This window comes from Serinus canaria, chromosome 4A (genome assembly GCF_022539315.1).
Source record: "Serinus canaria isolate serCan28SL12 chromosome 4A, serCan2020, whole genome shotgun sequence".
NCBI classification, from domain to species: domain Eukaryota; kingdom Metazoa; phylum Chordata; class Aves; order Passeriformes; family Fringillidae; genus Serinus; species Serinus canaria.
In genome coordinates this window covers 14,967,366-14,983,069 of record NC_066318.1, presented here as the reverse complement: position 1 = coordinate 14,983,069, position 15,704 = coordinate 14,967,366, and the positions used below count along the sequence as shown (strand labels likewise).

The 15,704-nt window shown below is 59.0% G+C and overlaps 1 protein-coding gene across 10 annotated transcripts in view; it reads right to left on the bottom strand.

Moving 5' to 3' along the window:
• Positions 1-15,704, bottom strand: part of DLG3 (discs large MAGUK scaffold protein 3) — a 96,106-nt gene that overhangs the window by 7,061 nt on the left and 73,341 nt on the right. For 5 of the 10 annotated variants that reach the window (XM_018924544.3, XM_018924542.3, XM_018924546.3 and 2 more), the window contains 7 exons: positions 14,247-14,403; positions 13,826-13,928; positions 8,435-8,549; positions 4,686-4,862; positions 3,945-4,020; positions 3,271-3,370; positions 482-523 (listed from right to left, as the gene is read on the bottom strand). In XM_018924544.3, the coding sequence (XP_018780089.2) occupies positions 482-523; positions 3,271-3,370; positions 3,945-4,020; positions 4,686-4,862; positions 8,435-8,549; positions 13,826-13,928; positions 14,247-14,403 (770 nt within the window). Of the gene's footprint in view, positions 1-481; positions 524-1,533; positions 1,580-3,270; positions 3,371-3,944; positions 4,021-4,685; positions 4,863-8,434; positions 8,550-9,041; positions 12,997-13,504; positions 13,587-13,825; positions 13,929-14,246; positions 14,404-15,704 lie in introns of those variants that run through there. The other 5 variants (XR_001992263.3, XM_018924547.3, XM_018924545.3 and 2 more) reach the window with 5 other exon arrangements.

Here is a 15,704-nt window from a genome sequence, read left to right as displayed (position 1 = left end):
CCCAGCTCTGGGTCAAGCCTCCTCTTTCCCTCCCCCACCGCTGCAGGCTCCCAGCCCATTGGGATGTTGTGTCCTCCCTGCAGGTATTTAAAGGACCTTCTGGGGACAAAGAGAGTATCTCTTGCAACTGGATCCCATACTCTTGTACAGGCTTGGGCTCCAGGAGCCACCTATGCTACAGGCCTGGCCTCTGGCTATTGCTGCCTGAGGATGGGGAATCACCACCACCCTGCCCTGGAGCAGAGCTGTGACCCAGGAGAGCAGTGAAGCAGGCAGGCTCATTCCTGCTGCCAGTCCCTGCTCTCCTTGGCTCCGAGGAGGGAGCTGGCCGCAGCATCTCAGTGTCACCAGCAGGAAGGACCAGCCTCCGAACAGAACCAGCACTGGGACAAGACAGGATGGACGTGCCCAGACATGCACACTCACACAGGGACACACACACACGAACAGGGGGTGGGAGAGCAGGTGCACACACACTTACTGGAACTGCTCTCGCTGTCACTGGTGTTTGATGTCACGCCCTCTGCAAAGCAACCAGAGAGATCCCCTTCAGCAGGAGCCTGGGCAGGAGGCACGGGGGCACCCAGCTGTCACCCAGCACTACTGGCCAAGGTCAGGACAGCGCTGGCTCCCCAAAAACCTGCAGCCCAGCACCCACTGGGACGAGTCTGTGCCACATGGGCAAGGGCGGCATCGTTCACCCTTGGCTGGGAGCCCGGGGACATGCAGGGGATGCTTCCAGGAGACAGAGAGGCCAGAAGGGCCTGCCTGGCAGATGTGAAGGCTTCCCAGGCTGAGGGAAGGTGGAGTGCACAGGGGATGCTGGCAGGGGAGCAGGTGCAGCATGCACACAGCGGGCAGGGAGGGCACAGCTGTGCTGGCACAGGGATGGGGACAGGGAATCCACTACCTCTGGGGACGGGGCTGGGACGCACAGAGACAAGACAGTGACAGGATGGGACAGAGTTTGGGGCTTTGCTTGCTCAGGCTGATCCTAGTGCTGCGACCACCCCACAGAGGTTTGCTGGCCGCTGCCTGCCCCAGTCAGGCTCTGCACTGGCTGGGGGTGCGGAGCTTGGCAGGGAACTCACACCCCAGCTGAGAAGCCCATGGGGCTCCTCTCATTATTCTGCAGTTCTACATATGTGGTAACCCAGAGAAAGGTGGGAACACCTCAAAATGCTGTCACCCTCCCCGTTCAGAGCAGACCCACCATGGTCACTTCCCACCCACACTGGAAATGGCTCCAAGTGCTAAAGCACCAACCAACCCAGACAGGAGCAGGAAGAAGAGGATGAGGAGGTGCAGCAGGCACCTAGGGCATGGCCAACACCCCCAGGCAAGCTCCCCCACCCCGTCCCACGTGCAGCAGTGGCACCTCAAGCCCCGCAGCCTCCGGCAGGGGAGCAGCACCCGGACTCCTCCTGCCCTGCAGCCAGGGAAGCACAGCTGCCCCGGCCAGAGCCCAGCCAGCCACGCCCCAGGCACCGCCAGCCACAGAGAGGGAACAATGTGCATCGGAATTCAACTTACTCAGGTTCTTTGCTCCATAATAATCGTCACTTAACCCAGGGAAGTCCTGATTTCACAGACAGCAAGAAGGGGGAGAGGGGGAGAGAAGACAGCGCAGGAAAGGGGAGTCAGAGGGATGGGGGAGACAGAGCCAGACCAGCATTAGTGACAGGAGTGCAGAACGGCCCAGAGCTGCAACTGCAAGTGAGGTTAAATATCTTCAGAGCTGACACCATCAGCCCACTGCCAACATCCTGCCTTGTCTGGCTGGACCCCCTCCGCCCCCCAAGCTCACCCTCTCTGCCAAAGAGCCCCCAGGAGCCACCCTGGGCCTGGGGAGGGCAGGGCAGCCACAGCAGCATCAGCTGTCAGCAAGCAGTTGCAGCCCTGAGCTGCTGGCACAGGGGCTGAAGTGTTTCTCCTCATGGAGTGTACTGGCAGGGCACAGTGGCTCTGTGCCTCCCCAGCACAGCCTGGCCACTCTGGGGCCAGGCACAGCACACAATCCTGTAACACGTGGCAGGACACATTTTTCCCCAGCTGTGTGTGTCAGCTGCCTCACAGCACAATGCTTGACCAGGCTGTGGAAATGTGAGGCAGAGACCTCCCCAGTGAAAGCTGGGATGGACAGGGGCAGAGCACAGGGAGGGAGCTGGCTGTGTGTCTGTGACACAGACAGGTAGAGAGTGGCCTGCCCCATCCCCATGCTGTGTCATCTCACTGCAGGGCAGCCAAGAGCAAACCCCAGGTTCAGCACGGATCTCACTGGAGCCCAGCCATGTGCAGGCACTACTAGAGACAGGCAGACACACAGACAACCTTCAGCACAGCCAGAGGCTTGTGCTGTCTGCTAAAATCACTGGAAGCTGGCACCAGCCTGCCATGGGCAGCACAGGGATGCAGGGAGCCCTTGGAGCAGCCCAGCAGTAACTCCTGGCTCTGTATGACACCCAGGACAGCCCCAGAGGGGAGGGGATGTGCTTGCTGTGCTGGCACTGGGACACAGACACAGCTCTGCCTTGTCCACTGCCCCTTTCCAGAGGTGTGGGTGCTGCCAGCTGGATGCTTGCCCAAGGAGTGGATGCAGCCCAGCACTCAGAGGAGGGCTGGGTTTGGTGAGCAGCTCCAGTGCTGCCCACATCAGGATTTGGGGCAACAAGATAAACACCCTGCCTTTACTGGGAGTCCCAGGGTGGTGAGAGCTGTGGACCCCCAACATCTGTAGCCAACTACCAAAGAAGTGCCTCAGTCGTGGGTGAGCAGCAGGGTCATGGCTTCCCTGTGTCCACAGGGCTTAACCTGCTGGAAGGGCTCTCCAGTGGGAATGTGCAGCTGTAAGTCACTTCTAGGGAAGATGGGACTGGGACCTCCCAGGCCCTGAGCCCTGGCAGGGACAGGAGAAGCTCTGCAGGAGGCAGCCAGCCCCTCACTTGGAGGGAAGCAGGCAGAGGGAGGGAGCAGAGCCTGCAGCAAAGGGGGGAGAGCAGGGGGAGGCAGAGCAGGGAGTTGGGTGGGTGTAAAGTTGGATGAAAAGATGAAGACATTGAACATGAGAGAAAGGAGGAGAGTGCCAGACTGCAGCTGTTGCTTTCATTTCAAGCTCCAGTTTCTCCCTAGCTGCTGGCACGACTGCGGAGCGCAGACCTGAATACAGGCAGGTGCCAGGACCCCTGGCTATGGAAATGTGCTGAATCTCTTCCCTCAGGGCAGGGAAGCTGAGGGGTGCAGGCTTGTCCTCTCTGGCCAGCTGCTACTTACGTTCCTGTCCGCTGCTCTCCTGGGCCAGGTTCTCTTTGCTCTTGTAAAATGGGAACTTTCGAGAGAGGCGAAAACTCTTTTTACGTTTCGTTTTGATCGACTGAAGAACACGGAGGTGGAAGGAGGACAGAAAAAACAATGGTGTTTAACACATGTGGGGAAAATTAAAATGGAGAGACAATGAGGAGCTGTGTCAGGGCAGCCACCCTCAAATGAAATCATGGAGATTACGTGAGAACTGTAATGCAGGAAAAAAATTAAGCATGGAGAAAAACATGTGGTAGGGATGCTGGGAAGCTGATGGGGCAGTCAGTAGCTCTGCAGGGGTAGCCAGGCTGTTCTTCCTCTCTTGTTGGCCTGTTAGGCACTGCTTGTGAGGTGTGAGGGCAGCTACCTTCAGGCAGCTCCAAGCCATGAGCTCTGCCACCCCATCACTCCAAACATGGGTCCTTCCCAGTGCTTTCACACCACACTGGGCTCCTCTGCTCAATCACTGCATATTCACAGAGGGTTTGTGCCAAGCAGTTGTGGGCCTGGGGCAGGTCCAGTCACACAGCTCTTTGCCTTGGGATTGGTTTGAGCTGCCCCATGAGGAGCTTTTGCTGCTGGGACTCATCCTGCCCTCACTAGTTACCAGTTCCAGGTGCCCCACTGAGCCCCAGATCAGCACTTACCCTGTTGGACTCAATCATGCCAGTCCTGGCGTGGAACTTCACTGTTTTCAACCGTGCTCTCTCCTTCTTTTCCACCCTGATCAGGAGAGAAAGAGCTGCTAGTCCCACCCATGTGCCCTCCATGCTGCCCACGTGGCTCCTCAGGCAGCCAAAGGCACCCTTGGGGGGCAAATGGAAGCTCCTTCCAAGGGAGGGTCAGATGTGGAGCTGCCTGCCCAGGGTCTGGCCCAGGCCAGTGTCTGCAGCAGCAGGAGAGGAGCCAAGCCAGCCTTCCCAACAGGGATGGAGGACAGACTCAAGGCTGGCTTTGCAGACCTGAAGGCAGCAGGAGCAGCCAGCTCCTCTGCTCTCTGTGACTTCTCACCTCACGGTGGGACCTGGCTACAGAGCTGGGCAGACTGACAGAGGACACAAGGAGCAGCCCTTGCTGCTGTGACTGTGCTCTCACACAGAGACCCAGACTGGCTGATACCAACTCCCCGTGCCCACAGGGACCTCAGAGCGGGCTGACCATTCCCCTCTTCACCTGGAGTCCCACCCAGCTTTGGACAACCTGCCTAGGGAGACCTGCACACAGCCCCAGCTTGCCACCAAGCTGACCCGCAGGCTGCACAGGCTCAGCTGGCCTGGGACCACAAGGAGATCCCAGCCTGAGCAGGGCCCCGGGGGCTGCAGGGCTTGCAGAGTTTGGGGAAATCCTGGGCTCACCAAGTGTGACAGCTCCTGCTGAGGGACACTCACCTCTTCTTGCTGGGGATGACCCCGATCTGCTCGCTCTCGCCGTGGGCTGTGACGAGCCTGGCCTGCCACCACTCGTCATCGGAGGCGTTGATGACGTGCAGGATGTCCCCGTAGGAGAAGCTGAGCCCCTGGCTGGGCAAGCAGCTGTCCCGGGTCCGGTCATAGTCAAACAGGGCTCTGAGGAGGAGCAGAGAGCAGCAAGGCCTTCTCTGAGCATGGCCAGGCAGCGAGGGCAGCAGCAGTGCCACCCTCCCGGGGCACTGCCACCTCCACACCTTGTAAAGTTTAACCCAAGCCCTGCCAAGGCGAGCAGTGCTGCCAGCCACCTGCACACCCCTCGGCTGGCAGGCTCAGCACAAGGCCTGAGGAGTGCAATGCAGGAACAAGAGTGACTGAACTGAGAGAACTCACTGCTGACCTCAGCTGTGGGATGCACCGGAGCCACACTGAAAATGCCTGTGGTTAGTGAGTGGGACAGGCCCAGAGCAGCAGCCTGAGGAAGGGCTGCTCCTCACCATCCCTCTGTGGCTGTGGGGCCAGGGAATGGGATGGGAAACATCAGACCCCACTGCTGGCAGGTGCTTGCACAGGCAGAGACCACCAGACCACCACATCACTGAGCACAGCCTTTATTTATGTAAAGAGCCTGTGAATGAGGAACGCAGCTCAGAGTATATATATCTGCTTCCACAACTGATCCTTTTCATAGCCCTAAACACCTCCCCTGAGAACAGTTTACTGAGCTTAAAATTATCTTCAAAATTAAACTAACCAGCTACAGAAAAGATTTTGTTTTTTTACTAGAGGAGCACTAATGCTTTTCCTGCACACCTACATCACACACAGCCTGCAGCCTGTAAGCTGCTCTCAGAGGCTTCACCTGCAACTTGTTCTACTAATGTCAGATCACACAAACTGTGTCTGCTTTGATGCATCAACTTGCAAAAAGACAAAGAAAAGAACGAGTCACTAAAAGTACTGGCAGCAAAACCTCTGTATTTGCTCCTGGGACACTGGCCCCACTGGCCCCCAGCCCAGCATGAGCCCAGGCACTGCAAACACTGGTTTGCTGCTGGTTTAATCCTGGCCCTAATAAACCTTCTGCAAGCAGGAGACATGCTCTGTTGTGCTCATTACCCCCTTCCACTGTGGGGACTCCAAAGGGGGTCTAAAAGCACACAGTAAATGAAAGGGCAGTGGGATCATGTGGCATGAACCTGGGGAGCAGCAGAGCTTGGAGGGCATTTCTGCCAGGGGAGTACTGGGCCATGAAACCTTTCAGGGCACTTGGGGCTGGGTCTTGAATGGGAAGAAGAAGGGCTGCCCCATGGGGAGGGCTCTTTGGGACAAGACCCAATGTATCCAGATACATTCAGCCACCACATCTGCCCTCCTTGCCCAGCTTGCTCAGGCTGGGGCAGCTCCTGTGCCTGTTCCCTCTGCAGGGCAGCGTGGCTGGAGCTGGCAGCAGAGCACCAAAAGGTGCTTTGGCCGGAGGTAATGAAGTCTTGCAGGCAGCTCCAGGTCAGAAGATAAGGCTGCATGTGGCTGACAGGCTGCTGTGAGGTCAGTGCTACTGGCCAAGGCCCTGGGGAACTGGTCAGGCCGGTTCCCAAAGGCAGGCAGGCTGTGAGGAGCCCTGCCCACTCTGTGCAGCCTGCCCTGCAGAGAGCACAGGGCCCCTGCTCCTCCCTGCCCACTCCATGCAGCCTGCCCTGCAGAATGCACAGGGCCTCTGCTCCTCCAGCAGCAGGCACCCCAGGACAGCCACAGCAAGATCTCTGCAGGGGCAGGGCACCTGCAGAGCCAGCCCAGGAGGCACTGGCACCCCAAGGCACGGTGCTCCAGGACACTGGCCCCTGGCTGTGCTGGCATGCAGCACCCCCCACCCCATGGCTCGGTGCCCCTCGGGGGCGCAGGGGCAGACGGCAGCTCCAGCTCCGCTCTGTCCCCAGGCCAGCTCCCAGCACTCACAGCCAGGAGAGCAGATGGCTTGGCTGGAGGGCAGGGAAGCAGTGCCAAGGACTCCCATGGCTTCCTCCTGGTGCCCAGGCACAATGCCTGCCTGACCTCCTTCCCCACCCAGCACGGCCCCGGCGCTGGCAGACTTTGCCCTGCAGCAGTGCAAGGAGGTGACAGGAAGGATGGGATCCTGCCTTGCCCCTGCCTGTGCTGCACGAAACTCCAGCAGCCCCAAATCAGCTCCAGCAGGCACTGGGGTGCCCAGCTCCAGCCCTTCCACAGCACAGAGGCTGCAATGCAGCCACACAGGGCTGACTCAAGCAGCTGGGTAGCAAGTCCTGTAATTGATGTCCTGTCCACAGAGCAGCAGCTCAGCTGGTTTCGGGTAAACTGTGCTTGAAACTACCCCGCCCAGAAGGGCTGGGGCAGCCTGGGCACCCGGCAGCTTTTCCAAGCACGTCTGCAGGGTGTGTGTCGAGCAGAGTGCTGTGATGGGCCAAACTGGGGAAAAGCTCTCCCCTGGGATCACCCTCTCAGCAAGGCACAGCCCAGCTCCACCCGGGTATGTGTGAGGAATACAGTGTTGTGGAGGCCACCAAAGCCCCATGGGGGGGATGCACCAAGAATTTAGAAATGCTATGTATAGTGTGGAGGCAACAGGGAGCTCTCTGGTTCACAGGAATACTTGGATACATGAGCACCTTTCCAGGCAGAGAACAGGCTCAACTCAAGCTGGACCCAGCCTAAACCCTCCTCCACACATGAGGGTGTCCACAGGACAGCACGGGAGTGAGGGCAGGGCTAACAAGATGATGTTTATTCAACACTGCACCCAGCTTGTTGCACACTCCCAGGAAGCTCTGAGATGCTAAATCAAGCAAGATGCCTGCAGAGACTTGTGGGAAGGTGTGAACTGCAGGAACCCAGAGCTGCAGCTCTCCCCTCCTGCCATACCAGGCTTGCAACATATCCACCATGCCTGAAGTCCCCCTGCACAGAGCAGCCATGCAGTGGGAGATGCAGGCTGAGGCTCATGCAGCCTTGGCCCTTGCCATCCATCTCACAGGGAAGGAGAAGAAGCATCCCTTGTTCCTGCCAGCCTCACCTGCAACAGGCTGCACAGGGTTAGGATTTACAGGATTATTTTAATTACCAAGTTAAAATTACTCATTAGCGCTCATCCCACTGGCGCTGTGGCAGGCAGGAGGTGGCAGGGATTGTCCTGTCCACACAGGACTTGCAGCACTTTGAGCTGCATGGTTGTTTAACCCCTGCCTGCCTGTCCTGCACCTGGCTCCAGACCAAAAGTGCTCTGAGCGCTCAGAGCAATAATCCTCCTAAGAGCTCATCTCCCATCCAGCCAGATCCTGACACAGGAATGGCAGGATGAGACAAGGAGAAGCCTGTTAGCTGGTTTGAGGAGAGTGCCCTGAAAGCTGCCACGAGCTGCCTGGGGCAGAAGCAGGGCTGAATGCCCACCATTTCCCTGTTTTCCTCAGCATGCTGGGCTGGCCAGCAGCCACCCAGGCTCTGCAGAGACCTCTGCTTTCCAAACCGGAGCAGTCCTTGGGAGAGGCATGCGAGCACCCCGCCTTGACAAGCCAGTGCACAAGCCCCGCTCTCCCTGCAGCAGCGCCCTGCAGGCTTTGTGATGCACGCACGGCACTCACCCCCCCCCCCCCGCCCGGCCTCCACACACCGAGCTCCGAGGCACTGCAGAGCCCAGGCTGAGCTGTGACAGTCCCCGCCGCCGTGCCCGTCCCTGCCGGGAGCGGGCGGGGCCTTACCGGACATAGAGCGATCTCTTCTCGCTGGTGCGGAGCGAGCCCGAGCCCGAGCTCATGCTGCTGTTCATCATCTGCTCCCGCAGGTCGTGGATCTTGGACTCGAAGCGGCTGTACTCTGCGGGGACAGGGCTGCTCAGTGCAGGCACGGCTGACCCAGGGCTCATCCCCACAAGGCATCTTGCCCACCAGCCTGTCTGTCCCTGCACACAAAGCTGAAGAGGTTACAGAAGTCTGCAGGAGTCCAGGCAGGGTACCTGGAGCAGGCAGGGCTCCAGCTGCTCCCAACCCCAGCACAACTTCCCCCACAGAGCTCAGGCAATGGCTGCTGTGACCTCCGCTGCTGCTGAGTTGCAGCTCCTTGAGGGCATGGCTGGGCAGGACTTGGCAAGCTGCTGACCTACAGTTCAAAACATGGAGAGAGAGCAAGAGCCCCTCCAGGAGACCACTGACCACCAGCTGGAGCAGTGAGACACAACCACAGCCACTGGGGGAGTCCCCAGCTACCGCTCTGCTGGCAGCAATGACCTTCTCCTCAGAAGGAATGGGGAAAGGGAGGCAAAACACAAAGTCCCTGCCCTTGGAAGGGGAGCAGGGAGGAGGAATTCACCTTTTGCTTCTACATCCCAGAGGAAGAGACGTGCAGGCAGAGCTGGGGAACCCTCCAGAAGACACCAGCACCTTCCTGCCAGGTGGCTGGGCGGGAGCAGCCGCCAGCCCGGCACCGGCGCTGCAGCAGCCCGACCTTCAGCCCTCAACCGGGTGTAAAGGTCGGGCTGACACGCAGGGGTGGAGGCACCAGACCTCCCTACCCAGGGCCAAATGAGGAAAGTGCAGCTGTGGCTCCAGGAAAGCTGCTGGCACTGCCACAGCCCGCACTGCCAGACCTTGCCTCACATCCTTAGTTTTGTTCCTTGGGCACGTCCCGCAGTTGCAGGTGAGAGAGGACCAGGCTCATCCATGCTCTAAGACTTGTCTAGAAAGTCTTGTCCATGACCCAGTGGTTTAATGTGGCTTGGGTTTTAGTTCTTTGGGTTTTGGGAGGGAGCATGGCAGCTCAGCTGTCGAGGCAAGTGCTGGCTGCAGAGCAGAGCCACAGCTGTCCTGGGCTTGTGGAGCCACCTCACATGGGACAGCAACACTGCTTGAAATTCTCTGTGGGCTTTGTTTGGGAGCCAGCCCCTCTCCCATGGATGGTCAGAGCAGACAAAAGGAGGGCTGGGGTTATGGGATGCTGCATCTGCAGCTCAGCATTTCCTGACTCTCCAGCCCTACAGCCTGGGTATCCCCCTGCTACACCCAGTTGCCAAAGATACATTTTTACTTAAGGATTGGGAAAAAAAAAAGGCAATACACACAAAACCTGCCAAGTGGCACACAGAAACTCCATGCAAAGCCCCATCTCCTGCCCTGCAACACCCAGAGTTGCTGCAACACCAGGCAGGGTCAGTTAATGTGGAGACCACGAGAGCACCACACCAAGGGGCACCCACTGCTTCACCTGCCTTCCTGCTGGCAGAGGGAAACACAGATGCAGCAAGGCATGGACAACACTTATTTCACAAGGAAACGGAATTCTGCCACTCAAGCAGCACCAGGGTTTTACTGTGCTCTCAGCAGAGGGAAGTGAGCTCCATCCCACTCCACATCTCTTGACCCACACAGCTCATTCTGCCCTGCAATACCCATAAGCTCTTGAATCCCAGAGGAGGATCTGCCAGAAGTGGGTACAGCTGCTTTTTAAACCCTCTTTGGTACAGAAGGGCTGTTTTTCCCCCAGAAAGCACCACCACAGCCCTTGTCCCCAGCCAGGTCATGGCAAACCCTGCTGGGGCACAGATTCCCTGCACACCCCACCACTGCTGCCACACAGACTCCTCCTGCAACACTCTTCGCAACAAGTGTGGAGGATGCACTGCCTGGGACTGGACAGGAAACACAGGGCAAAAGGAGATTTCTCCACCCAGCATCAGGGCGGGGGTGTTGGAAGGGCAACTTGTGAGTGCTACTGCCCTGCCAGAAATGGCATGTGCATCCCCCTGCAAGCAGCCCAAACTTCTCAAATGCCCCCATTTCAGCTGGGGCACTCCATGGAAAGGGACTTTCCTGGTTTTGCTGGAGTGGCCACACTGCTTGGAGGGGTGGGCAAAGCCCACTAACATGACAAGAAGCACAAACCAGGCTGGCTGCAGCAAACTGAAGGACACAGGGGCTGCTCTGGCTTTAATCCTCAGAGAGCAAACACAGTCCTGCCCTAGGAAGGGTCTGCAAGGAGCCACCAACTCAGATTTGCTCCAGCCGAGGGAGGACAGAGAGTGGAGGAGCAGCCAGACCCAAAACAAACCCATTGCCTCCCTCCCAGAGCAGGGGAGGCAAGGTTACCCCAGGATTGAGCACAGGGCACTGCCAGGTGCCATGGGCACCCTTTAAATGCACACTGGAACAGTCTGAGACAATCACCAGCAGATCACCCCCAGCAAGGAGTGCTCCTTCCTTTGTTCCCTAACTTAGGGCCACCTTGGCTCTGCACCGTGACTCTGGAAGACCTCCTGTGCAGCTGAAACTCTCCCAGGAAGCTTGCCCAGGGTGCAGCAGGGAGGTGAGCCAGGGCTGATCCCCACAGTGCTCAACACGTTCAGGACTTGCTTATCAACACTGCAAAGTATGTAACAGGTGAGCTGGCACCTCTTGCTGTGAGTGCCATGGCTCTGTGTGCCAGGATGTTTGCTCTTCTCACTCAACAGCTCGATGAAAACACCCCAGCACCCTCCCACTGCTTTTCCCTTTCCAGGATGTGGGTGTTCCTAGAGCTGGGCCTGATTCTGACCCCTGGGGTGAGCTCCATCCTGAGTGCAATCCCTGAGTGTGCACATGCTACAGACCACTACAAACAGGCAGGGATCACCCACCTGCCCCAAGGATCCCAGGAGCAGCACACGTGTGTGACACACCTGCAAACACGCCCAGCAGAGCCAACAAAGCCCTGGGTCTGCAGCTGGGCACCAGGAGACTGCACAAAGGAGAGACGCTGGCAGACAGGGCAAAGCAATTCCTGAGCATAAAGCCCTATATCCAAACACTTCTGCCAGGTCAGGCCAACAGCAGAGCCCAGAAATGCTCAGGCACAGGTTTCAGCCCAGCCACTTGCAAAATATTCAGCCCAGAATTTTAGCACCCTGACCCCAGACACGTTCCCTCTGCACAGGCCTAGGAAAGCAGAAGGAAGCACAGAAACAGGGAAAGCTCAGAAGCTTTTACAACTCATTGCACAGCCTTGGAACTCCCCTTTGAACAGACTGACTCAGAGAAAGGCCATAATGTGACTTTTTGTATTTTCAGGTGAGGAATTCAAAGCTTTGTTGCATGGAGTGTGAGGAGGGGGAATTGCTAAATCCAAGTGCTGGTGATAGCAGCAGGCAAAGGTCAGGGGGAGAAGTGCTCAGAGGGAACAGACCTCACAAAAACTCTGAGGAACCATCACTCCCCCTCCTCAACTGCAGGCAGCAATGGTCAAAGGTGCTGGTGCTCAGAGGAAAGGCAGGACAGCAGCTCCCCTTTCTAACCCTTCTTGGCTGGGTCTTTGCTTTTTTTCCCTCCTGGTGTCTAGCAGGACAAAACAGGGAGGGCCCCTCATCCCCTGAGACCTGCACAAGCAGCCTCTCTGCCCCCCGGGAGCCCCAGCGAGGTCAGGCACAGAGCACACCGTGCTCATCCAGCACCCCAAGGCAAGCCCTGCCCACGCTGAGGTAGAGAGACAGGTGCCATCCTCCACCTCTGCTAGCGGGGAAGAACTTCTCAAATCCCCTTTCCACCAGCATCTCCTCCTTTGGCATCCTACAATCCAGCTCTCCTGCTCTTCCCACATGACAAACATTTGAGTGGGCCCAGTCTCACTCACACTGGGGGCTCACACCCACCAGGGAGATCTTTCTCCATGATCTTCCTCCCAGCCCTTCAAGCCTCTGGAGCACTGAGGGAAACTTCCAAGTTACAACAGCCTGTACTCCACAGCCACAATGCTGTCTCCCGGGATGGCTGCAGCCCCTGTGCCAGGGGCTGCTGCCCACACGTGCCAGGAACCATCATGGACGTGGAAAGTCACCAGCTACAACACACGGACATTTCCGCCTCGGTCTAAGGGGGTTTCAAAACATTTTGTCCAGTCTGACATTTAAGAATCACTCTTGGTTGGTGTCTTTGCCAAATCTCAAGTGGCAAAGGGAGCCAGAAATACGAGAACATTAAGCGCTTCCTGGAAAGAAAGAAAGAAAGAAAAAGCCAAAACAAACAAACCCCACACCCACAGCAGAGCCTGAGCAGCACCAATGACTCCGCACCCCAAAGCTCTGCCGTGGGATGGAGGAACAGCGGACACCGGGACCAGCGGGACCTCGCCCAGCGATGCCACGGGAGGCACGCGATGAAGGGCATGCCTAGGGGGGACATCGGCCTCCTTGGAGGGAACTAGAGCAGCTGGTGGAAGAGCTGGTGGAGAAAGCCGGTGGGGCCCAGGGGAGACGCGTTTTCCAGCGGACGGGAACGGCGGCATCCCGGCACGTGCACGGTGCGACCCCAGGCACGGCCGCGGCCCCGGGATCAGCCCCGGCCCCCGCTGGCCGCCGGGGCACCCTCCCAGCGCTCGCCCTCCCAGCCCACGGGCCACGCTCCAGCGCTACCGCCCAGTGAAGCTCTGTGCGGGCAGCTGCCCGCTCCCTTCCCGCTGCCCCCGGCGGGACCACCCGCCCCGGCCGCTGCCAGGGAATCGGAACCCAGCGATAACGAAAGCCTGGGGCGGCGCTGCAGGTGGGATGCTCAGAGGGGGGACGAGCCCATCTAAGCAGCAGCGCCCCGGTTCCAGTCCCGCCCGCACCGTGGTCGCCCTCCGTGACCCCTGAGCTCTCCCGACCACGGGGTCCATCCTGCAAGGCCCGTGGGACCCCAGGGAGCCGGGCCTCGCGGCGACGCCCCCCGGCAAGCAGAGCTCTTCCCCCTACCCCGAAGACGACCCCGGCCCGTGGAGCCCCCCGCGGTCCCGCTGCCGGTGGGGTCCCGGCGGGGCTGCCCGACGCTCACCTGCAGGCGGGGCGGCCGCGGCCCCGCATCCGCCCTGCCCGCACACAAAGCCGCGCAGGCACGGCCGGCGGGACGGCGCGACCCCGCCCCCCTCCGCCCCGGCCAATCGGCACCCGCCCCGCCCCCGGGCCACGCCCCCGGTGGCGCCTCGCCCGCAGCCCCCCGCCCCGGCCTCCCGACCGCGCGCCATCCATGCCACGCCTCCTCATCTGCATACCACAACCACAACATCTGCATAGCCACACCCCTCATCGGCTTGTCCCGCTCGGTCCCGGTCCCGGTCCCGGTCCCGGTCCCGACCGCGATCTCCCGTGGCGGTACCTTCGGGCCGGTACTGCGCGATGATGGTCACCGTCTGCCCCGCCCGCTTCAGCGCCGCCGCCGCCTGCTCGTGGGTGGCGTTGCGAAGGTTCACGCCGTTCACCTGCCGGGACAGAGCGGCCCCGCTGAGCCAGACCCGTGGGGCACGAACGGGGGTCTGCCCTGCGCCTCGGCCCCGCTGCCCCGCCCCTGTACCAGTACTCACGGTACCCACACTCTCAGAGCCGCATCACTCTGCCACTGCACCCCCAGTGCCAAGTTCGGTACCGGCACTTCCAGTACCGGCGTCCCCGGCATCTGCCCCCACCGCAGGCACCTCGGGGCCGTGCCAGCGCACCGACACCCGGCATGAATCCCTCTGAACCGTGCCCACCCGGGGCTGTGGGAGGCCAGGAGGGGCAGTGGGTGCCCCACAACTCACCGAAAGGATACGGTCCCCCCTCCGCAGCTCCCCGCTGAGGTCAGCAGGGCCTCCAGCCAGGATGAAGGACACAAAGATCCCCTCGCCATCTTCCCCCCCAACAATGTTGAAGCCCAGGCCGGTGGAGCCTTTGTGCAGGATGATTTTCCGGGGCTCCCTGGAAGGACACATAGGGGACAGGGAAACAGGAGACATCGGGTGAGGAGCAGCAGAGCTGGTGACAGGCTCTTCTGTGCCCAGTGCTCGTGGAACATTGGTGGGGCTGGAGTCACCCGAGTGCAGCCTGGTGTGACTCAGCCCTCAGCACTGTGGAGACTGATAAAGAGTCTGAAGAGGTGGCAGGTGGAGTGACATGAGATACAGCACGGACAGAGACAGAGCAACCACCGTGAAATGACACACAGAAACACTGAACTGCATGGTGGCATCAGATGCCATGAGACAGAAGGGTGGGATCAAGCCCCTCCACAGGATGGTAAGTGTGCCTACAGCCCCATGCACCCCTCCAGTGCCACAGACCCTGCACAGCTCAACAGATGTCCTTCATATTTTGATGACTTAATTCTGTCACAGCTCAAACAATAGGCAGGCAAAAGCAAAAAGACAGCCTAGCATCACAAAACTCCTGTGTCAGTTTTTGTCTGGGAGAAAAAGACAATGTGATGGGAACAATAGCAGCTCAAGCTCTGGACTGAAATAAGGAATAAATGATGCCAGACAATTAGCACAGGCTGGTGGTGATTGTAAGCCAACATGATACTGGAGACCATCAGAGCATCCACTGTAGCTGGATCCTGGGCACTTCCTTGGGTACCACAAGGACCAAAGGCCTAACAAGGAGCTCAGCAGCCTCATCAATCATCACCTGCCAGGTACCAGAGGGAAATCCCTGGGCTGTGTTAGGAGAGATGTTGGAGCCCAGGCATGGCACTGAGTGAGGCACCCTAAAATGCTGGCAGACTTGTGCTGAGAGAACCCTGGGGCACTGGGGTGGGGGGCTGGAACACACCACAGCCAGGAGATCAGGAAAACCATGGAGATGCTCAGTCAAAAGATGCTCAACCCCAAGTCCTTAAGATGTTACCAGTGCTTGGCTTAGGGGCAGTGGTGAGGGGGCAGGGAGGGCTGCAGCCATCAGTCCCTCTGCAGCAAAGCTGTGCCTAGGGCTAGAGCTCTCTCATGGGAAGAAATAGGTCAGGTTTCTGGGTCTGCAAACCCTGCCTCCAACCAGGAGATGAACTTGCTCTGTCCCTTGGGTTTTGCTGCTGCCCAAGCAGCGTGCAGGAAGCACATCCTCAACTTAGCATCCCCACCACCCATAAGGACCAGACTATTTGGTGGAAGGTAAAGAAACCCTACAAGAATGAGGGGACTAAATGAAGCCCCAGACAGGTACATCAAGGTCTCAGTCCTGACATGCACTCTTGGCTTCCTTCCTCCTCACAGACGGCATGACAC